At 40.8% G+C, this 24436-nt stretch overlaps 4 protein-coding genes across 4 annotated transcripts; 3 read left to right on the top strand and 1 right to left on the bottom strand.

Annotated features, from left to right (window-relative positions):
* Positions 1-2676, top strand: LOC128449327 (nuclear receptor coactivator 7). Its single transcript, XM_053432426.1, has 6 exons — positions 1-158; positions 263-415; positions 517-669; positions 927-1022; positions 1284-1357; positions 1553-2676. The coding sequence occupies exons 1-6, from the start codon at positions 90-92 to the stop codon at positions 1689-1691; spliced, it is 684 nt and encodes a 227-aa protein (XP_053288401.1). The 5' UTR covers positions 1-89; the 3' UTR covers positions 1692-2676.
* Positions 2677-4667: 1991 nt separating this feature from the next.
* Positions 4668-8497, top strand: hint3 (histidine triad nucleotide binding protein 3). The gene is made up of 5 exons (XM_053432220.1): positions 4668-4841; positions 6077-6194; positions 6488-6557; positions 7012-7138; positions 7595-8497. Exons 1-5 carry the CDS (start codon positions 4704-4706, stop codon positions 7640-7642), a joined length of 501 nt encoding a protein of 166 aa, XP_053288195.1. The 5' UTR covers positions 4668-4703; the 3' UTR covers positions 7643-8497.
* A 1332-nt stretch (positions 8498-9829) lies between these two features.
* On the bottom strand, positions 9830-10369 carry si:dkey-29b11.3 (actin-binding Rho-activating protein-like). Its single transcript, XM_053433214.1, has one exon. It carries the CDS (start codon positions 10367-10369, stop codon positions 9830-9832), a length of 540 nt encoding a protein of 179 aa, XP_053289189.1.
* A 1164-nt stretch (positions 10370-11533) lies between these two features.
* trmt11 (tRNA methyltransferase 11 homolog) lies at positions 11534-23369 on the top strand. Its single transcript, XM_053433433.1, has 13 exons — positions 11534-11634; positions 13090-13155; positions 13292-13365; positions 13480-13561; positions 13690-13782; positions 13888-14022; positions 14106-14262; positions 14347-14427; positions 14507-14671; positions 16837-16909; positions 17149-17283; positions 20716-20836; positions 23033-23369. The coding sequence occupies exons 1-13, from the start codon at positions 11557-11559 to the stop codon at positions 23165-23167; spliced, it is 1395 nt and encodes a 464-aa protein (XP_053289408.1). The 5' UTR covers positions 11534-11556; the 3' UTR covers positions 23168-23369.
* The last annotated feature ends 1067 nt before the right edge of the window (positions 23370-24436 follow it).

Below are 24436 nucleotides of genomic sequence, written 5' to 3'. Positions count from 1 at the left end.
AAAAGGGGAAAGTGAAAGTAACCCAGAGAGTACAAAAAAAAATGAGTGCAGCCCTGATGTGTAGAACTTGACAGAGAACTGCAGGAGAAATGAAGCTGCTGCCAGAGAACGTCAAAGTACTTTACATAGCCAGTGACTGTGTGGAGCCCTATGTGGAGGTAGGACTAGTGCTGCTTTCATCTGTTGCACCTGGAGAAATGCTTGTTCTTCAAGCTACTTTAAAGTGTGAAAAGGTTTGACAAGCCTGTGTTTTCTCCTGCAGATTATCAGAATGAAGGACTCCAGACGCCGCACGAGTCTGTGCAGCTCTGAGGACTCAGAGGCCGAGGAGCCCGAGCAGCAGGAGGAGGGAGATGATGCTCTGCTGGTGCTGAGCAAGCACAGCCTGCTGCTGGATGCCCACGACTTGGAGCAGGTGAGTTTCCGATAAATCTAAGAGGAGGATCTTGAATTAGGTACAGCCTGTTTACATTGTGAAATCATGGGATTCACCACTACTTCCCTTTTTACCAACAGCTTGCGGCTCAGATGCCAGCAAGGACCTGGGGCTATCCATGGCAGCTGGCCTACAGCACTGCCATCCATGGCAGCAGCCTGAAGACACTGTACAGGAATATGGCTGAACTGGACAATCCTGTGCTGCTGATCGTCAGAGACATGCACAAAAAGGTTTGCATCTTCATTTGTACCAATGTCATCCAAAAGATAAATAACAAATATATCAATATATATCAATATCGATAAAAAGGCACATTTCTCAAAATGATGAGCAATTATTTTTAGTTAAGGTTGTTTATATGAGTATCAAAAGTGATAACGCTCATTGTTCAGAATAGATCATTTAAAGCTGCAAAGATCATATAAATGTATGTATAGATTGACATCTGTGGCTTCTCGTTTAATAACCGTTGCCTTTGTGTTTTCAGGTGTTCGGAGCGTTTTCCACAGATCCATTCAGAGTCAGTAAACACTTCTATGGCACTGGTGAAACCTTTCTGTTCAGCTTCAACCCAGACTTTCAGGTAAAGAGAGCAACAGATCATCCTGTGTTACCTATAGTTTATCAGTAGGTCTGACAGCAGGTGTGTTTTTATTACCAAGAAAGTCTTATTTTCCATAGTTTTTGCAAACATTGAAGAGATTTTCTCAAGTTTTGAAATTCAACAAAATCTCTAGAAAGTTGTGAAATGTAGAAAGGGATACAAAATATTAGTATGTAGAATCTCACATATATGAACGCTTGAGTATTAGTTTCTAATGTCGTGTGTTTGGCTTTTATTCAGGCGTACAGATGGACTGGAGAAAATTCCTACTTTGTCAGTGGCAATTTGGAGTCTCTGCAGATTGGTGGAGGAGGGTAAGTCATGTGGTTAATGATTACTCCCAGTAAAATAAAGACAGGCTCACGGAAGGATCAATAAGATAACGCAGTGGCTATCAGTGCAGTAAAGTAATAAAAACTGTGCTAGCTGTGAGATATGAAAGCTTACAATGCCAGTCACCTGCCGTAAAAGATCTGATGTTAAAGTGCTGGTTTTTGCTCCGTCTGTAGGGATGGCTTCGCTCTGTGGCTGGATGCTGATCTGAACCATGGGGCCAGTTTTTCCTCTCCGACTTTTCACAACCCACCACTCTCCACGCAGGAGGACTTCATCGTACAAGACCTCGAGGTCTGGACTGTTCAGAAGTGAGCGAGGAACGTCAGTTACACAACCTTGAGACCTCAAGAAGTTCAAGTGGGTTAGCTACTACTGTACTAAACCTGAAAGAACAGTCGCCACTGTATCACATGTGTGCCTGGCTGAGATTAGTCCACACACAGCTCGTATGAGGCCTGTTCTGGTGGTTCCTAGGCCGGACCTTCTGCTTGCACTGGTTTCATCTGTGCCTGTTAAATAGAGGTGTCTAGATGAAACCCTGTTGTTAAGCGCCCTGCTGCCTTGACCTGTGCTGAGCCCAGAAAGTAACTGTCAGCCTCTGAAGCTTTAAGTCCTGCATGCCCTCCTGGGGTTATGGACGGTAATAACAGAAAGTTACAAGTACCTAGTGTAAGCACATTCAGGGATTTTGGAAAATGTATTAATTTCTATTTCGTCTAAAAAGAACACCTGCAAATCAAAACTACATGTTTACAGTAAGTGTTGCCATGTGTGAACAGGTGAATATGTTCCATTGTGTTTCACTAAAAGACATGAGCAGCCTTATAAACCTTTAAGACAAAAAGCTACATAGTTGATTAATGGTATAAACACTGTATTACTTATTGGAGATTGTATTTTTGAGCTTTTTCCAACATGACGTCTCCAATTTATGTTCTATTACAGCAGCATATGAATTCCTCACCTCTCAGGTGTGACAATAAATGAAAACAGTTGCACTATGAACAATTCATTATTATCCATGTGTGTGTGTTTGTGTAGGAACCGTTAACTGTCAACTGTAACTTCTGTTTTTTGTAAGTGTGACACCTGCCTGGATATTTATATTTGGATGGATCATGTTTTATAAGGAAACCTTTAATCTATTTCACTTCTTTTAACTTATTTATATATTTAAATGTATTTTTAAGGAATTTTAAAGCAAAAGCCTCCATGTTCCAGTGTGTCTGTTTATGAACTGCCAATGTGTGTCTTTTTATTTTTGTGGACCCACATTAAACTTTCCTGGTGACACTGACTTTATTTTGAATATATCCTCATTACAACATCACATTTCTCCACTTATCAAGAAAGTTATCTTTACATGAACCAAATAAAGAAATAGCAAGTAAGTATGTTTGACTCTAAATTAAGGCTCACTGATGCTACTACAATTGCGCTAAAACATGACTAAAATAAGTACAGACGGAAAAATCCCAAGCAGATAGTAGGATAGATAGAATCACTAACATTCACTTAGAAATATTGATCAACTGAGCAGAGATAGTAAAACAGATAAACTGTGATGACGTAAGTTGCAGTCTTCCAATAGGTCGCTGTACATTCAGGAACTTCAGGTATCTGGAAAATAAAATATCATCCAAACAACCATCACAGTTTGCAGTGCAACAAGGGGTCACGTACAGACACATTATGGTAACCTGCAGTTCAAAATGCTGAGGAAAAATACTGAGACAAACCAAATCAAAATATATCAAACCTTACATGCATAACTTGGTTTCCTCTGAAACTAGCACACATGAGGGCGTGTGTGGGGTCAAATGGAAGTCAAGGTGCCCCAGAGTCTCAACCAAGAAACATTTACTCTGGGTGTCACAGGTCTCGGTCCAAAGTAAATATGCCCTGATTGTTTTTTTAAATTGGTTAATAATGATACCAAATCTGATCTAATGTTAGTTTGGATTTCCCCTTAATTTGCCTGCAGAGTGCATGTAAACTAGAAGAGGACCTTGTTAGACTTAGTGAGATAAGTCAAATGTATGTGTGACAGGAGCATAGATCTGCAATCACAGGACTCCTGATTGTTTTTGATACTTTACGTTTGAGTGGGGACAAGTGTCGTGTCAGATATATGAAGGCTGGAAAGTTTTCAAACTATTTATTCAAGCTCTTTACATGTCCAGCCAAAGCAATGAAGTCTCAAGCAGTTACTGAACTTTACAGTTGACCTATAAAATACCATGGAAATAGATGTCAACCCACAGAGGAAGATGGAGGAGTGTTTACACCATGGCGGGAACTCTACATCTGCATGGGGGAATTTTAGTTTTCCTCTCTGTTGCATGATATCACAAAGCCTGTCTGTTGAAGTCAGAAATTATTATGCCATTGTAACAATAACATTACTGAGATCAATACATTGCACACTACATTATGCATGTTTTTTCATCCTTTATGCCATTGGTTACGAACCTCGATCTCATCATGACTGCTGTTCTTCACCTACTCTGATAAAGGAAATTATCTCAATCTCTCCCTTTCACTGGGCTCACGTACTGTAAGCACGCAATTTACTGACTTTGGTATCTAACTGGCCTGGATGGACAATACCTGGATCTGTTCCCCACTGTCTAAGTGCCTACCCCACCCCACTTTCTAAGTGCTCCTGAGCAAGGCACCTTACTCCCCCAACACCTGCTCCCCGGGCGCCTTGCATGGATGCCCACTGCTCTGTGTGTCCTCCTGTGTTCACCAGATGGGTCAAAGGCAAAGAACAAATTTCCCCCCATTTGCAGGTTGTGTGTGTGTGCATGTGTGTGTGTGGGACCAATGAATGTATCTTCCGTATCTTCCTTATAAAAAAAAAAATATATATAAATGTCTTTGTTGGAATTAATGTTTGAAGTAATTTTTTGAATGGATAAAATAATAGTCCCATTTATATGACGGACAAGCAACTTTTCACATGTATACATTTATACATGTATATGCAGTACTTATCAATTTAGTAATGCATATATGTAGAAATGCAGTAAGAGCTTATGTTTATCATGTATATATCAAGTGTATATATTTTTGTTTATTTATATATTTGATTATATATTTCTGCACATGTCGTTTATTATAGATGTCTATTGATATTTATATATAGATGTAATTTTCCCTTAATAGAATATGATGTATATAATATGCTGGAGCCCATTGCCCTCTTGTGGTGGTTGTCTTTCACTACACGATCTTTTACATCGACAGTCTTTCGCTTCCCCTGGTGAGCTTGATGAGCTCTGGAATCGACTGGGCAGGTCTCACCTTTAACAGTTCAACATGGCGGAAGTTCCAGTGACTCAATCTGCTCAGGCTGAAGTTCCTAAAAGCAGCAGCGAAACAGCGGATGGATACGACAAGAAATGTATCTTCTGCAAGATTGTACACAATGAAATGGGAACGGAGCTTCTTCTCTGTGTGAGAATATTTAAAATCCTTTAATGTATGACGTGGAAGCTTTTAGCTAGCCAGCTAGCCTGTTTATTTTGTGTGTTTACAATCCTCTCCGATAACAAAAACTAGCTTTGTGAAGCTGTAACTCATGTTTCCGTGTCTCTATAGGTTGATTTAAAAAGTAATTTAACTGTCAAGTTTCTTATGAAGTGCTATGGTTGCAGATATTCTGATTTATTGATTTGTTTTGCCAAGTGAACCACACCCAGCCATCATATATACTATACAAGTACATTGTGTTTATTTGTTCATTTATTTTACAGCGACAGTGCTCATTAATCAACAGGTAAAATGTCATTAATGAGCCAGAGTTAGCGATATAAACTGCTTTAAATCTGTTGTCCTTTGCCAGTTTTTACAATGCAAGTTGAAATAGCCTCTGTAGCTAACAAGCTAGTTCTACTGTAGCCCAGATTAACCAACCCTTTGCCCTATCACTAACAACACTGGGTAAATTCAGAATAGAGGTCACAGCTTGGAAAACAGCTGTCCCCTTGTGATCAGATCTCTGGACGGATGCTAATGCTATGTCCTTCCAGGGTCACAACCTTCGGAGAAACCATATAAAGCTGAAAAGAGCCTGTTGTTCGTCTGTTATTTTACTGTTTATGATGGTTATTATACCCAACAGCAAACACAATGCGCTCATGTGGTCGGTTGTTTGCGAAAAACCCAGTCACGCCAGCTGCACTTTGAAGGCTTGATATGATGTCCACTGTCTCTATGTCAAGTTTAACGGAAACTTGAGTAAATCAAAAGCATAGTTGGCTACTTTTCATTATGGCACTCATAACTTGCTCGTATTAAATATTAATTCAAACAAATTCTTGAGAGGTGACAGATATTTCCCCTCAGTCTACTTAACGTGACCCCCACTTTCTGTATGTCAGGTTTCAGACGATGTTACTGAAGAAATTCAACTGTGTTGTCTCTCATGCATTTTCTAAATACTATTTAATTTGAGCAAGTTATGAATGAAGGATGACTAAGTAGCGAAATTCCCCTTTACTTTCAATAAAGATTTTACAATACATTCTTTTGAAACTTGAGGCAGTGGGGCTCACCATGAACAAGAGTGAGGTGAAATATCTTTGTCACAACTCAGGGATTTCAAGGACTCATAAACCCTCCCAGTGTTGAAGCACAAGAATTAACTTCTACTTGCTGACTTGTTGTTTACTCATTTATCTCTGCTGCAGGATGAAGAGATTTCGTGTTTCAGAGACATCAAACCTGCAGCTCCTCACCACTACCTGGTCGTCCCAACCAGACATGTAGGGAACTGTAAATCACTCAGCAAGGAGGACGTGCCTTTGGGTAAGGTTTGAACAACGTGCCTGTGGAAATATTTGCACTTTGAAAAGGTTGTGACCACTGCATGTCCCTGGTTTCAATTCATGTCAACATGTTTTATTTCACTGGCTATGCATTACTTGTATCTTGTGTGACAAGAAATGCTAAACAATCTATGAACAAGGTATAGTTCTCAATATCTTAAATTCAGCAACTTGATAAAATGGCACGGAATGGCAACATTGTTTGTTAGAAAAAAATCCTGATATTAATGGAAAGTAGTTTTACAAGTTTTATGTCTTGGTTGTTACACTCAGTGAAGCGGATGGTTGAGAAAGGCAAGGAGATCCTACAGAAAAACAATGTCACAGACCTCAGTGACGTCAGGTAGGCTACTTTTCCTTGTTTGTACCTTTTCACACTTTCAGTTTGTGTCAAATGCTCCAGTCCACTACAAAAAGAACATCCCCAAACATTTTCAGTGAGGGCGCTTTTGTATCTGGATTAAATCAACCTCAGGCGAAGAGTTGCTTCCGTTTCTCTGATAACAAATAGCGATTGGCACTGATAATCGGACACAGATAAAAGTTCAAATTATCATTACTGATCATTAGAGTATGTATTTTGGAGTAGTTTCACCTTTGAACTGTATTTACCAAGTGAGCATTAGTACTTTATCTAATGGGAACTGTGATAAATAATTTAGTAAGATGCTGTGTGACTGTTTCTGAGTGATTACTGAGCTTTGGTAACATCCCTGTTGCTTTGTTGTTGTAACAGCTGAGCGCCGTTAAACTCAGTAAACATCGTTGTCAACACTAACACTCTCCTGTGACTGCAGGTTTGGTTTCCATTGGCCCCCATTCTGTTCGGTTACACACTTACACCTTCATGTACTGGCACCTGCCAGCCAAATGGGCTTCATGTCTCGCCTATTCTACAGGCTCAATTCCTATTGGTTTATCACGGTAAGCCCCATTTTTACATTTGTATTGGGCTTTGTATATTGTATATAATTGAGTTATTAGCAAAGTGTCAATCTCTTGCAGGCACCATGTTTTAAAAGACTTGTGATCTTATATTTTTCTTATCTGATTAATCCCCAGCCAGTCTTTACTGTGCCTGCACATTTCTGTCTCTTATTTTGAAGAGCGATTCCTCTGGGGTTTCTCTGCACAAGATGAGTCTATAATAATATGGCGGGATTTTTGGACATAGATTAAAAGTAAAGCCAGATGCTGCCACCTGCTGCATAATGGATTTATTTGTATTATGATAACTCGACTGGGAGACCGTGCACCATAGACCTACAGTCAAACTCATATTTAGTCCAGTACATCAGTTAAGTCATGTCGATGTTTAAGATGAAGCAGGTCTGTTGTCATTATAATTTCTGTACTGTCCTTTCGTGGATGTTTTTGCAGGCGGAGCAGCTGATTGAACTTCTCAACTCTAAAGAACAGACCGACTGACCAGTTGAATCCACTTCCTGCAGGACTCGGCTGGGATGCAGTGACTGGACCATCCAGCCTCTTGCAGTTGTCATGTTGGATGTTGCACGCCCACATTAGATGGCTGCCTCTTTGAACACATCAAATAATATTTGTATTTCCATGATGTTTGTAATAAGTGACCATTTCAGTTTTTTGTTTTGTGAAAACACTTCACACTTAAAGCCAAAGTGAAAGCTTTAACAAAGCCAAATGTGTCTTGCTGCTTGAGACCTTAACATACGTTTTTGTATTTTTACAGAAGAAGAAGTGAATTAAATCTTCTTTTATCCGCCAAAGATAAATCATTATTCACTCTTTGGACCAAGTTACAGACAGTGTGATCCAGAGCTTGTTGTTTAAGGCAGTCTTTTTCTACTGAGAAGACAGGAGAGATGAATTGAACAATAGACTTACTGAGATCATTATCATTTCACAGCTAGAGAAGTGATGATTCATAAACTGGTCTCGTCATGCAGCAGTGCTTCACAGGTTTGACTTTATAGGTGTATACTGGAATGTATTTTTAAAGATCAATTGATATAAATTGATGTTGAGAGCTCAAACTGCAGTTCACTCTGACGCACCAAGTGAGATCTTCATTCACCATTTACAAGGCTCTAAATTAAATGGCTTATTTACTCATCGTTTGAATTGAAGAAATGTTCTTTAACAGTGTTAAGATATAAAATGAACTAGCTAGATGGTGCATGTTATAACTACGAATGCAGCTGTATTATTCCCTAATGTATTAATGGAATATGAAGAAATCCTACTGTATAAATGTGTATGCACTTTCAGAAATGTTGATTTAGAATAAATAATTTATTGCCTCTTCTCTGTCTGAATCTCTTCCGCTCTGGTGACTTCAGTGTGTTTCTGTTGTACAAAGTATAAAGTCCTAATAATAAGTTAAGGATCACAAAACACCTCCAAGTAACAGAAAACAAACAGGACACGGTGTCTTTAGTTACTTTATTATAAGACAATGAGAAGTGGTGGTTAATTTATCAATCCGCTGCTGCTCGTGTTAAGAAAGTAAAATGAATGTGCATGGCCGTGTGTGCTCTTCCAATAGCAGCAGCCTCACTAGTTCATCATACTGTCTCTCACTGTGTCTTTGTGGTTCATGTATTCTGAGTTTCAAACTACAAAAAGGTTTCCTAAATTACAAGCACACTGGTAATAAATACACACTCTGAAGCACCCAAGCCAAGTCGGATCAGGTTCATCCTATAGCACCATATTGTCTGTCACAGGGATCCTCATGTTCTCTTTGGTTCACTCTCATTAACCACTCTGACTTCATCTCAGCTGCTCGCTCCAAGGCTTTACCCACATCAAAAAGCAGTAAGGTTTCCCCACACCTTATGCAGATTAATTTCAGTGATGCTAACTTCATACGGTGTGGGAAAACCTTACAGCTTTTTAATGTGGGTAAAGTAAATGTTGTACTTGAAGTAACTAGGTAGTTGCTGCAAACACTGCTACAAAGGTGGGAAATATGAGGTAGAATTAAACTTTTACATCCATTATATCCCTGATGTCTTTATCGTTAAATATAAAAACTTGTTTGTCATATACCCTATTGATTTCGTTCCTGGTGCGGTTGTTAGCGCTCACTCACAGCAACAAGGTTCCCGGTTTGAATCCCAGATTGGCAGTTTGCATGTTTGAATTTTTTCCTGCTTCCTCCCACTATCAAAAGACTGGGTTCATTTGAGTGTCTAAAACGGTGGAATGATTGTTTGTCTCTGTTTGTCAGACCTGTAATGTGCTGGTGACCTGCCCAGGGTCTACCCTGCCTCTTGCTCGATGGCAGCCGGGAGTGGCTCCAGCTCCCCCCGCGACCCTCCAAAGGATAAGTGGTATATATAATAGATGGATGGACTTTCATCCTTATATAAGATAGGAACAAATGGTTTAGAGGACTATTGTTCTTTTTGAAAACGGAATTGTCAACATGCTGATGGTGGCCTGACGTCTTTCACTGCTCATAAATGCTGCTAATTGGCATTATATATGTCTGCTTTACAAAGACTTATGTTTGTCCATTAACTTGTGTGCATCTGAACAGTAGGTTAGATTATTTTGTTTTTAGCATTTAGAGATGTTATTTTAGGTTCTTTGGAGATGCAACACGAATAAAGGCATCAACACTAATCCAGTTCACTGTAACAGAGTGATAACCACATGGTCATCCTTCCCCTGCCACAGCATCTCCCCCTCAAAGCCCACCAGCCTCTGCTTCCTCGCTCGCAGAAGAATCCCCACCAGTTTATTTGAGATATTCACATAATGCTCAAACAGTTTCCCAAATTCTACACGGACCGATTTCCCATCGCAGCTGCTTCCTTCCCCGTCAGAGTCTCTCGGCTCCCCAATGTTCCTAATCACCTCACACAGCTCCTGAACCTCTGTGCTGATGCGCGAGTGAGCATCCTTCCCCCGCTGCTCCGTCATGGAGCCCTGCAGGGGCCTCCCGTAGTCATCCTGCCCCCTCTGAGGGACTGCCGCGCTGGGCCTGGCATCGTGACTGAAGGGGTTGTGCTTCTGGTACTCCTGGTGCTGGTCAGACCACTTCTGCCAGTTCTCCTTTAAGCCTTTCACAGAGACAATGCCCACTGCAGTGTCGTCACCAAACTGAGCCGGAGCTGGGGCGTCATCTTCGGTGTCCACCGTGGCGTTGCTCTGGCTGTTTGTCCCCATCACTGGCTCTGTAAGGAGGAGATTATGTAACTGTAATTGGGCATTTTACAAACTAATAAACCAATAACCACCACTAAACTTTGTGAAAGGTTGAAACCTGGAAGATCCCATTCAATTTAAGTCTGGATGTGGGTCCAGGAAGTTTTATGACCAATACATATTTATTATTATATTATTTATTATTATAATGCATAATCTTGGTAATCAGACCAAATCCTTTGTTCAATATTTCTATTAGAAGAACTAAACAATAATATGTAGTATTGTAAAACCTTGCTGTTACGGTTTGTGTTAATATGTAAATTTCATATCAACAACCTAAACACATGACAGTAATCTTTGGGATTACAGGTTTTGTAATTTTCACCTGATTGTTGTTTTCCTGTCACACATTTCATAACAACTGAAGTAAAGAAGTCCAACATTTTACAAAATCAGTGTAGAAGTCTACAATGAGGGAACATCTTGCTTTGTAAAGTAGCCTGACTCAATCCAACCTGCACAACCTTTCAGAGACTTGGAGCAAACACTGATCAGACATGATTGAACTTACATGTCGGACACTGACTGGATCCCCACTTCACCTGCAGCACCCTGTCATGGTTTCAGAAGTAAAAAAAACCACATCAATCCTGTGGTTACATGTGAATCTCACCTGGCATCACTGCAGCAGTGCTGACAGCAGCAGGACTGAGCAAGAGACGCCTGGCAAACCCGCTGTGATGGACGTCTGTCTCGGCCAATGGCTGCTGGAGAAGATACTGACAGCCAATGAGCGGTGAGTTTCAGGAGATGACAGGGTGCCGCTGAAGAAAAGCAGATTAGAGAAGAGAGAGGACGCGACTTTGTCTACTCACGTTACTGTATTATACAAATCTGTGCATGACACACAAAAACAACATGGCGATTACATCATTTATTGGTTACAAATAAATAATATAAAGTATCTGTAAAATGGTGATAATAACCAATGATAACAAGATTCTTCAAAGAAAAACAGCCGGTAAACATAACATGTGTTTAATGAGCACCTTGAGTAAATTATTTGGAACAATCCAGCTTCAGTGTTGTAATAAACTAAAGAGAGGAGGCCATTCTTCAACCATTTATGGTAATTTAACAGACACCTGGGTACGTTGTTTCAGAGCCGGGTTTCCCGCCGGACGTATTTTGAGATCGCAGCAAAGATGGCGGCTTCCAGCAATCGAACACGCCTCCGGTATCTGCTACATCTGGCTCAGGATAATCTGGACTTCAGGTTACCGGTAACCTGCATAAACTACTCGCGGCCTCTGTCCGTTCCTTCGTGTAACAGTTAAATCATCTGTGGAGTGGGGGAAGAGTCCCGCCTCCCGTGCGGGGCTCTGTGTTAGCTAACACACTTAGCTTGTCAACCTGGGACAACTCACTGTCTGATGTAGCTCCATGAGAGGATCTTGTTTCTTCTAGCACATTTCCTCAACACGTTTCTCCACCTGACCTGTCTCTGTGTGTTCTGTCTTCATGGCGGGGACCAGTTACCGGATGCTATGGACAAATCAGGGGATATTGATCGTTATAGCACATAATTATTCATAACACATTTAAATACTTATCTGTGCACCTGATACAAGGTTGTGGGTTTAAACTAGTCTTTATTACGGATAATGACAAATCTGAGTTGTATCAGCCATGTGTTATTCTTCCTCACTGTGCTTTCACAATGCATAAACAATAAATCAACATATATATTGAACCTTTGTTGTATTGCTATTGATGAAAATTACACAGTGATAACTATTCACATTGTTTTATTGCCCAGCCCCAGTGGACCCACTTTGCAGAATGCATCAGTTGTAATGCACACTTGTTATGAAACAGAATCATGATCAGGATATTTGAGTGTTTTTGCTTTAAATATATTTTACTCTGTTCCTGTTATGACATGTCTCCTTCCAATGGAAATAACCTAAAGGGGCTTTCTCCTGATGTACTTATAGTGAAATTAAGAATGGCCACTGCTTTCAGTCAATTGAATAAACATCTAGTTTGGAAAGCTGGCTTACTGTCTGTCTGAACATGTTCTGATCACAAACTGCTGCTCTAAAATTAGTAAGAATTTGTGATTCGATGCCAATTCAGAAACATAATGATATCTCAGCAACTACCAAAAACCAAAGACCAAACTTTATTGAGGTCTTGATGATATTATTAACTAACTTTGGTGAAAATTGAAATCTTCAACTGTTACAATTACTGTTATAATGCTGTTATTCTTTTATATTGGGTAAAGCCTTCTGTTCAGATAACTGTGAAGCAAAGAGCTTTAAAATGATATGAGAACCATTTCTCTGTATTAACTGTATTTAAGGAGATGTGACACAGAGCCCATATCCAAGACACATGCAATTTCAGTTCTTTAGTTTTCTCATGTGACCAAATCTGCTTGAAAAATACCATTAATATCTGTGATGTGCGAAACAAAAGTGAGATGGTTTGACACAGAATGACCCACATGGGCATTTACCTCACGAAAAGGGTCTAACAAAAGACTGCTGTTGCTCCAGCATTATTAAAACTCAGGATAATTTAGTCCTTGCTGACACAAACTTTAACGTTCCCCGACTTTATAAACGCAATTTATCCCCATTGTTTCTCCTTAATCTGCCTGTAAGTGTAATATTTTCCAATAGAGTTAAATGCATGAGTCAGTATTTAAGCTTTTCCGCCCCCTCTTGCAGGAGATTAAGGCTCTGCTGGCCCTCAGAGGAAAACCCTTCCATCCTGGTGAACACTTCAAAGAAAAGGTTTGCATGTCCAGTGCATTTGCAATAATTCATATTCCTTTGTTTTCATTGCTGTGACTAATAAAATGTGTTGCTACAGAATGATGACATGACAGGGGCCACATCAGCCGCTGAACTTCTCTCTTCTTCTCTCCAGGCTCCTTTCTGGTGTCTGGATGGTTTGTGTGAGGACGATGTCCGTGGCATCATGGCAAGATCAGTTTGTGCCAAGTAAGTGTATCCCTGCCATGCATCCATCAATCTGTGATCCTGTCACCTTGGCAATATTTTCTACACTGTTCTGAATGTAATGTAGATGTAGTCTAAGATGCATTTGCCTTCCAGGTCGGCTTTTGAGTTATGGGGCCACGGACAGACGCACAGTGAGCTCAGAACATCCCTCCTGACCTACCCATCAGAGCTAATGGTTTGTGGTGCCAGAGCTTATTGTTGTTTTGTGTCATGCAGACAAATCCATGGAATCCATTTGATGTAATCAAGTATATAATAATATGTTTTTATTTGTATTTGTGCTCCTCCTCCACATTCCTCTAGACACCATTCCTGCACAAGGACTCCACCTACAAAATCAACGTCTACACTTTCAACAAGACTCTGGAGTTTCCAGACCGAATCAAAAGGATTAATGTGAGTCCTAAGATTTGTGGGATGTGTTCAGAAATGTGTGTAGTGGATTTTCTTTGTAATCTTGTGTATAGGTTCAGAGCATCATATTCTGTACTTTCATGTCAGGCTATGGAGTATCTTCCATTTGAGGGCACGGTGAGCCTGAAGAGCTCCCAGCACATCTTCTGCTTGTTGGAGGATTACGGCACAGACCCCAACAACATCCCAGAGGATCCATACTACATATACTTTGGCCGATGGGTGAGACTCAGGACTTTTTGCTTGCATCAGAAGAATCATAAGAAAAGCTAACCTGCAGCTGAACACTCCTCATCCTGTACCAGATAGCGGACGGCCAGCGTGAACTGATTCGCTCCCACAGTGTGAAGAACAGACACTTCATAGGAAACACCAGTATGGATGCCGGCCTGTCATTCATCATGGCAAACCACGCTGGGGTCAAGGAGAATGACCTGGTTTTTGACCCCTTTGTTGGCACAGGTGAGTTATTTCTGCCACTGCCCCTCACCCACAGACTTCCACCTGTGTGGGACATCCTGAGTCAGTTCTTTGTCTCTGTTTCAGGAAGCCTGTTGGTAGCATGTTCTCATTTTGGAGCCTATGTCTGTGGAATTGACATTGATTACAACACCATTCACGGCAGAGGTAAGTTTGGTCTACTCTGAGCTTACTTATTTTTACGTTGATATCATCGAGATTTCCTAAATGTGCGTTTGTTGTTCAGGTCGCTCGAGCCGTACAAACCAGAAATGGCGAGGACCCGATGAGAATATCAGAGCTAACCTGCGGCAATATGGCAAAGAGAAGATGTATGTGGATGTGATGGTGTCCGATGCATCCAAGTCTGTGTGGAGGGAGGCTGCTCTGTTCGACGCCATTATTACTGATCGTAGGTGCTGTTTAAGTTCTTAACAAACACATTTAACGTTTTAGAAATTCAGAGTATGAAAACCTTTTGTTCATGTTTCGTAACTGTGGTATAATTCTAGCTGCTTATTTTTTTAGATGGGGCTGTTAACATTTTGTCCTGGTAGACGTATTCTGAGACAACATATCCAAATCGGTGCTTGTCCATAAACCTGAAACTTTGCCAAACCACCTGTGTAGACATTATCTGCTTTACTTGTACACATTTTACTTGTAGTGTTCAACCCACACTGGATTATAGTTTTTTGCTGTATTCGACCAGCCTGTGCTCCAGCTACACTTCTGCAGGCTTTAGGTTCCTTTCTCCTCGTCTTTTTTTACCTCCACCAAGGACGTTATGTTAACATGAATCAGTTTTTATTAGGGCTGTGAAATGATTAAAATGTTTAATCAAATTAATCACAGGTTTCTATGGATTAATCATGATTAATCACATTACCGATTTTCTCGGAATATTTTTGTGAAAACAAGATTTATGACATTTAACTTTTCTTTTGTGCTGCAACTCAGCAGTTCTTCAGCAGTTATCATTGCTTTTCCATATGGAACATTAATATAATCTTCATCCTAAACAATATTCGGGCTCCTTAGCCATTGTGTGGTTGAATAAAACTTTTTTTTTTTTAAATCAAACAGAAATTATTTGAGCTTCTTAGCCATAGGATGGTTGACATTTTTTATATTTTTTGTCACACAACCATTAACCACACCATGATACAATCTAATGCCTCTAAAGGCCCTCTTAGCTACTCGGTCTTTAGCCAGTTGGTGAGGCAAACTAACTTGTTCAAATTCTCTGACAGTAAAGCTGACCGCTTCTTTTGCACAATGTGTCCTGCGAGTGAGTCTGGTTTGGCGCATTCCACTTGAACGCCCCTCGCCGACCAACACATGCTTCGCGTTGCGGTGGTTACGCCGGGTTCACACCGGACGCGGAAGCGACGCTGAAGCCAAAAATGTTGTTCATTTATTGTAAGCGCTAATCCCTGGCGCGCCGGCGCTTGGCTGGTCACACCGGACGCGGTAGCGACGCCGAAGCGCCGCGCATTACTTATAATATCACATACTTCTGCTGTTATCAGCCTGCAGTAAAAACGGCATTTAATCATTTATTTCAAGCATATACTTACTTGTTGCTCCAACATTAACTGCAACAGCATCCCAACATGTGTCTTTTTTGGTGTTGTCTTTATACAACATATGCTGAGAATCAACAACTCAAGTTACTTCTCCACTTCAATGATTAATTTAATGTCATCCATGTTGAAGAACTTCTCCGCTGTTAGCTCCGGTAAATGTCGGGTGTCGAGGGTAAATTACGTATTCTCCACTCAAGCCTATGTGGAGAATACGTAGCCCCCCCCCCCTCTCTTTTTATCTTTATGACTGCTTGTGTGGCTGTAGTGGATGGGCAGAGGGGGACATTAAATAATGTGCTTGGTAAAAGTGGTAAAATTAAAACTCCAAGACAACAGAACGTGAATACAAAGTATGGGATGCATATTTGATCATTTATATCATATAAAATATGTCATCTATATCGTTTAAAATCATTTTTCAGTGTGTTTCCTGTCGCGATACGCTCGCGTCAAGCGGAAAAAATAGACTCGACGCCGAAACGATCGCTTCACGGCGCTAGGCAGCCGCGGCACAACGCTACGCTTCAGCCTCCGGTGTGTTCAGCGCTGCGGTTTAACATGGGAGTGGATGGGAGCCAGAGGATTGGCGCTGCGCTTACGCCTCGCTTCGGCGTCGCTTCCGCGTCACCCGGCGAGCGGCAACTAGTGCAGAGGCGGCGGAATTGGAAGGTCCTTCTGCGCATGCGTTAAATGCGTTAAAAAAAAAAAAGAATTAATCCTGTAATTTAATCATAACGCGTTAACGCGTTATTTTTCACAGCTCCAGTTTTTATTGAAACTTGGTGGCACGGTGGTGTATGGGCTTCTAGATTACATTTAGGTGACAGATCCAGGATTTTTGTATTCACTTACCTTATCTCAATGGGGTGTTTTTCATTATATTTGTGTATTTTTCAAGAAATAATGCAGATGTCGTAATGAAATAAAACAGACATATTTCAAGGACTGTGCATAATTTGAATTGTGAGTTCTTGTCTTTTGTTTACAGCTCCATATGGTATCCGTGAGTCCACAAGGCGAACAGGCTCCCACAAAGACGTGACTAAACCTGCGGACGGCATGTAAGTTCACCCTCTATCTTACCAACACTGATATCAGACAGTAATATTGGCTGGGCCTGTTTCTCTGAGATAATTTTTAAAAGCATAAGCCTGACATGTGCTCGAGAGCTACTTTCCATTAGATCCTTAAACAATCTCTGCAACTGTAAAACAAATCGTTTTAATTAACTGTCAAAAGTGTATTTGTCATCGTAACTCTGTTCTAACCCTGTTCACATTTTTTTCAATCTTCTACCCAGATATTTAGAGTCTCACGTCCCCGTCTCACAGGCGTACCATCTCAGTGACATCTTCACAGACCTGTTAAACTTCTCAGCTCTTCACCTGGTTATTGGTGGACGGCTCGTCTATTGGCTGCCTGTCTACAGGCCAGAGTGAGTCTGCAAACTTACTGTATGTTGAGCCTGTTCACAATCATGGTTTTTTGTAGTTTATGTTTGAATTCAGCCTCTGACAGTTACATTCAGGCTGAGTTAAGCATGCTGATGTCTGTATCTGTCATAACTGACTGTCTTACTGACACTTCATATATGACTTATATTTTTTCTGTTTAAAACATGCCTTGGTGCAAAAAGATTTATGTCCACATACATTCTATTTATAAAACAGGGTAAACTGTGGTAACAATGGAGAGCCCTGTTTTTAAAATTATGCTATTCTTCAAATAATAGTTTCTATCAATAGGGGGCAGACTTATACCATAAACCACAACTGCACGATACAGACTTAAAATGCAGAGCACAACCTCCAAAACTATTATTGACAACATGAATTTCTTAAATAACCTAACAACATGAAGAAAAGACGGATCATATTATAAAAAAGGTAACTTTTATAAAATCCAAAAGTTACATATAATTTAACCTGGCTTTGTAAATCCATTAGAAACACAAAAAGAGCTTCCACTTCACTTTCCCACTTGTTTTTTGTTTTACCTTTGAGCGTTTCCCTTCAGCACTATTCCATTCCCACTCCTATAAAACATGGACCTCTTTATGTAACCACCTGTGTGCATGACAGTGTTCAGGTGTGTTGAGGGTTTCCCGCCCATACAGCTTGGCCTCAGTAAACCACAACTGACAGTGAGGGAGTTGGCCACATGTAAGAAGGCTCCTCTGAAACAGAGTTGTACATTGTTGGATGTTCTGCGTTTTAAGCAGAAAGTGTAAGTGCTGACTGGAAGTGCAGGTGTTTGACTGTTCAGGTTTACAACCACAAGAGACGATGGCAGTTACTGAAGAAAAAGCCTGCAGGGCTGAGACTCCTTCAGGGCCCTGATTATAGGACCGGGAATGCAATACGACCATCGTGCATCCTCTCCTTTTCTCCAAGTGTGTTTGTGAAAAAGTACAAATGTACTAAACACTTCTTGCAAATCTTTGACTTTTATTCACATCCCTTTGAATTTGTCTATTTAAAGCAACACCATGTAATATTTACTGAGCTACAGCGCCCTCTGCAGCGCTATGTAGGGATTTATTCGGCTCTGTTCGGCATTGTGTGCGAAAAATAAAAATACAAGGCCAATCAATCTCTTGACGGCATAGTCCGATAAACGGAACAGAAACACAACTAAAAGTTGGACATTACCCATGATCCCCGGCTTCTTGAAAAAGAAGAGGTGCTGCTACAACAAATACACCAAACTCTATTTAGAATTCTTCATCTATATATTTCCTCACTGAATATTGGAGATACCTTTTAATTGTTCTACAGTTCAGCATTACCCTTGATCTTCTCGGGGCTGATTTTTCTAACTTAAGCAGCGATTATCAGGGCTTAGGGTATTAAGGTTGCACTGGGAATGAAAGCTGCATAATTTTCCCTATTCCAAGTCAGTGTATCATCGAACTCATCTAGAAACTGCTACTTTAAGGGAAAGCGTGGCATAGTTTATGTTTCTAAATAGGCTTGGATGTGTGTGGTCTGGAATATGAGCACATGCATACATGTGTGTCGTCATGTTCACACATTTGTCTTTGCTACTCATCTACCGGTGCTCGACTCTGTGCCTGTCAGAGCACTGAGCCAAAATAAACGTCTGAGGCCAGCCAAGTCAGATATGTGAACTATCTGTCCTTGTGGTCTGCACGCCAACCTACGAGTGTGTGTGTGTTTCTGTGCACAATCCCAACGTGTGTTTTTCAATATGTATGTCTGTGTGTGTAAGCTCAGACGTAGCCTGTCTCCTGGGCCTAATCTGGGGCTCTACAGGGGAGATATCAGGTTTCTATCACCCCCACATATGTGTGTATCCATGGCTATGGCTGTGATAGAAGCAGTGGGGATTGTGTGTGTCTGTCTGCCTCATGAGAAAGGGGAGTTGTGTGTGTGTGTGTGTGTGTGTGTGTGTGTGTGTGATGAAAGGGGACACAAAGTCCTGTCAGCAAGAGACGGCACCTACATCAGGTTAGACCCCTTAAACTGTCTTCCCTGTCTCCCCCTTTTAATAATATATACGACAGAAAGAAAACGTATAAAGACAGACGATGGAGCATCAGTCAGCACAGCCATAAACTCACCTAATTACAACATAAACAAGCGAAGTGAAGACGTAGGGTAAAAAGTTAAATTGTCCGAAGTAAGGTGATACTTGTGTCGTTGAGTACAAATGTTTCATTTTCAGCCCATCATTTTTCACCTCAGTATATTTTTTCTGACATTTTAGCCAATCATTCATTTAGTTATTCGACACTTAAACTAAAGGCCGTTGTTCATTGCTTCCAGTGGTGGGATGTAACAAAGTACATTTACTGTGTTATCTGTATTTTCTGTAGATTTATTTGTGGTTACTTTTTTTTTTACTTTTTCTCCGAACACAAATATCAGCAAATATCTTTACTAATTATTCTACTTTACATTTTTACAATGCATTGCGTTATATGTTCATATAGTTTTTTTTTATGATTTTAAAAATTATCAGTAACGAGAAGGGAGCTGATCCAGTGATGCAATCAGAGTGGGCAGGAAATAATCTTGTGTCCTATTCGGATATTTATGTGACTGTCTCGTCAAATGTAAGTGCATCTTCATGGCTCATTAATATAAGGAAAAGAAAATAGTTTAAAACAAAATAGTCAGTGATCAGTTTCAGCCTTTGTGAAGGTGCCCTCTATAAAATCAGCTTTAATAAAGAATAAGCAGTGAAGATGAAAGACGACCCTCACCTCCACCTCTTAGAGGTTAGCACCATTCCATTGGGTCAGGCTGACTGCTAACAACTCCTGATTGGCAGGAGAGAGTTATCGCCTCGCCGCAACGAGGCCCTGCATGTAGACATGGTAATAGAGCAGACAAACAGTGACATGCAAATCCAGCTTTGATTCTAGACCGTCGCTTCCAGGGATGGTGCAGGAGAAAGTGCTACCGACAAAAATATGCAAACGCATACCTCATGTGCTGGTAATGGTTCCTAACCTGGCCAGGCTGTGATGACAGAGCAGCGGTCGACCTGTCGGGTCAGAGTCACTTTTTCCAGCATCATCTGTGCACAGAAAGCTGTGTCAGCTGTGGTCTCGCTCCACCGGTCACATGTGCAGGGATTTAGTGAGAAAGTTGTTGGCAAAGAAGGCAGAGAAACTAAAATTGGGTTGTAATTTTGACAGGATTGGTCCCTGTGTCCAGAGAGACTTTTTTTTACTTCCTCCTGACGAACTGAACTGTCACCGGGGCCTGACAAGTTCCTCTCATCTATTTCTCTAAGTGTTCCCAGTCAGTTCATCATGCCCAAAAGAAGGAAAGTGCTCTACGCCCGTCTTGCTGTGTCCTTTTGGAGATGAATAACTTTGTGTGTTTGTCCTTTCCAGATACTGTGAGGAGACGGTTCCTCTTAATCCATGTCTCCGGCTCATCAGTAACTGTGAGCAGATGCTCTCCAGCCACACATCACGACGCCTCATCACCATGGAGAAGATCAAGGAGCCAGAGGTGTGTGCTTATGCTTCTGAATGTGTGTGCATTGGAGCTGAATTTATTAATCATTCAAATGGCAAAAGGGTAAGAGAAAATGTATCTGATGATTCATGCCAAACATGTTCCACCTCCAAGGGGTTCGTTGTTGCTCTGATGGATCTCCCCCAGTTCGATTCCAGGGAGGCCATGGATGAGATCTGTGTTGATAAAGATATGATTTTAACTTACGAGGATAAAACACAAAAGCAGCTCCCTAACCTATAATCCATCCCTTTGATGTGATGTGCTCATATAACTCCTCTCCACCTCATTTTAAGACCACCATGCCCACGTGTGCTCAGGAAACATACATTTAAACATACAGTGTAAATATATTGTTTTAAGTTATGCAACGTGGTCACGTAGCATAAATGACAACACATTTGCACATAGCAACTTGTGCGTACAGCAGATTTTGTTCAACCTTTTTTGTATGTGTGAGCATGAACAGCAACATAGATGTGACTTTTATGTAGACAGAGAGCACTGGTGTTTCCGCCTGTGCCGTGTTTTTTTTAATTTGTAAAGCATACGTTTGTACAATGTATATGTAACCACATAAGTAGGTGCCATTTACATGTATGCAGGATATGCCTGTGTATGTTTTTTGACATGTCATCCCAGTGGAAGTGATGGTGTCTCTCTGGCTGTCTCGGGTTAATCCTCACCATCTGGCTGCCATTGGCTCATGTCTTTTATACTGAAACCCTAAATGGCTTAATCACATCGTATGGAAAACAATCCATCTTTGGATCTGTCATCCGCTCCACTTCAAAACCCCAAATTGCTCCCATAAAGGGCCTCGTATGACACGCACACACACTTGTTTGATCTTATCTGACTGGTATCTCTCGCTGGTTTTTTCCTTTCCCAATATGTCTCAGTCCGCATCAGGGCGAACACTTGAATGGGTTTGCATGTCTATGACATGTGTGGACTCACACTCTTCCAGTGTTTTGACAGTAAAGCGGGGCCAGGCTAATTGCTGGTTATGCCTAACTAGTGCAGAAAACGCTCAGATCTTTTTAATTTATGGGTCATGACATATTGTTAAATTAGACAAATACGTATTTCACATTAGTTATATGGATCCCTCCACCTGTATAATTGTTGACAAAGTCCGAGTGATTATTTCCACTGTGTCAGTTGGTTGTAGTCATGCCCCTCTATTCTTCTTCATCTGGGGTCATGGTTAGGTTTGTTAGTCTTGTTACTGCTCTGAGTTTTTTTCTCCACGTGGTCATGGAAACAGTTTTTAGTTTGCTTGGCAGTATCAGCAAGCGAACGAGAGGTGTTAGCTGAAAACTTACAGGCCCCAGCATCAGAGTCATCCTGTCCAACTCAACTCACCTCATTATTCCTCCTCCCAGCATCTCTGTTTCTTTTTTTTCTCCCTTCATCCCTCCGTTGACCAACGGCTACCTTACAGCCAAGACAAACTGTTTAGTTGTAGGGATTCATAACAGTTCATATACATTGTTCAGACACAAGAGCGCAGCCCTGCTCCGACATACAAACATGGAGAAGTTATGCAAACCTTGGGATAATATACAGACATGTGGCGGGAGGAGCTTCATAGACTGGGAAAGAGAAGAGAGCCTTCAAGATGACATATGTATTAATATGGTGTTATCAAATCTGCACATGGGCTCCTTTTGAAGAAAAAGGCATATACATGTCGGCTGTGGCTCTTGAGGTATAGCGGGTTGTCCAGCGGGTTGGAGGTTCAATCACTGTCTCCCACATTCCGCGTGCCAAAGTAGCCTAAGATACTAAACCCCTGACAGCAGTGTGTAAGGGATGTGTGATAGAGAAAGTGCTGCCCATTGGTGCACTGTATGTATGTGTGTGAAAAGCAGAACTGTACTGTGAAGCACTTTGAGGGATTATCAAGACTAGAGAAGCACTTTATAAATACAGACTATTTTTACTTGTCCAGTTTCGTTTTTATTAGCAGAATTTGATCTGAATCTGAACAGGAAAATGTCCCAGGAAGCTGGATACAAATTTGGATTTAACTCATAAAAACTGATCTTTTCAAGCACATATTACAATCCATATAATGATGCAATGTCTTATGAAAGCTCCTTAATTTGGGAAAACGAGCAACACTTCTCGGGAGCAGGGCTAAGTTAGTGCAGTACGATGATCTCTGAGTTTGTCTCTTTGCAGGAGTTCGACAGCCTGGCTCATCTGGCGGATCCACGCTTCAGCCCCTTCCAGGGACACAACGCCTTCAGAGAGAAGTATTTCAGCGGAGTCAACAAGAGGAAGGAGGAGAACAAATCTGATTTGAATGGAGAATAATTTGATGCCTCAGGAGATCAGCAACTTTTCAGTGTCTTACCCGAAAGACAGACCACGAATCAGTTTGGTAGTGGATTCAAGAGAGTAACAAAGTGTAAACTTAATTGTTATAATTGTGCTTTTTTTAATCTTTCTTACTATTTTAATTGTTATTACTTTTAAGCCTGTACTTATTATTTTGCAAATAAATGGATAAAATCTTTCCAAATTTTCAAATTTTCTTGTAAAAGGGGGTTACAACTAGAGCAACCACACATGTACCTGACATGTGGAATGGAAAATGCAGACAACTATTACATGGGCATACAGTCTAAAGCCTTACATTTAAATTGCAGTGATTTACTTACATAAGAAATACTTGTAAAAGAGAATTAATTGAATGGTCCAAATTAAAACAACAGAGGCTGTGATATCCTGATATAAGATGGATAAGATTTATACGGTTTAAGCTCCCAGAACATTGAATCCTTAACTCCCCAGGGCTGCTTTCAGACATGCACTGATCTCTAGCTATTTTCACAACAGACACAAATGTCGGAAAATGACTTGTCGTACATGTAGCAGAGGCGACGATGTCAACTTGGAAAAATCTCCAGATTCGAGTTCTTTTGGTGATAGAGGCCGATGTTGGTGTCGATGTGGTGTAGACACAAAAAAACGTAATCTCCAGAGTGGAATTTATATATCATGTCCTGCCTCCTGCAGTTCTGTACTCGGGCATCACCCCTCAGCTGAACGCTTCTGAGATGTTCCAGTTGTCCTGACCGACCCTGACCTGATCCCTACACTGCTGCGTTTCTCTCACATGTGAAAGGCAAAACTCCACATCTTTCGAATTCCAAATCCTACCAATCTTTTTGTTGTGATTATCCTGTTGACATAATCAGGGGTATAGTGTCATGTTTTAACAAAGCTCCCCCAGAGCCACATAGAACATTCTGAAAAGAATACCACAGGCTGATCAGTGCGTCACGTCAACAGAAAGTTGCAATTTAAATGTCAAGTTGTTGACAGTATCGGTATCTCTGTTGTAAATACATCTATTTGAATTAAGAAGGGTATTTACTACAGTATAACTATTAGCACTGTCTTTAATTGACCTCTTACGTAGTTACAGGCCTGATGTACCACCTTGCTATGGACTGGCTCTCATTTTGATTGTATTTTTTAAGGATTTATTAGTATTAAGAAAAGGTGCTACTAAACCATATAGAGTGTACCTACACTTAGAGCCACAGTCCTGCTGTATTCATACACAGCATGTTTAGG

Source organism: Pleuronectes platessa, chromosome 10, assembly GCF_947347685.1.
Source record: "Pleuronectes platessa chromosome 10, fPlePla1.1, whole genome shotgun sequence".
Lineage (NCBI taxonomy): Eukaryota > Metazoa > Chordata > Actinopteri > Pleuronectiformes > Pleuronectidae > Pleuronectes > Pleuronectes platessa.
The sequence above is the reverse complement of the archived record's forward strand: the minus strand, read 5'-3'. Positions and strand labels throughout refer to the sequence as shown.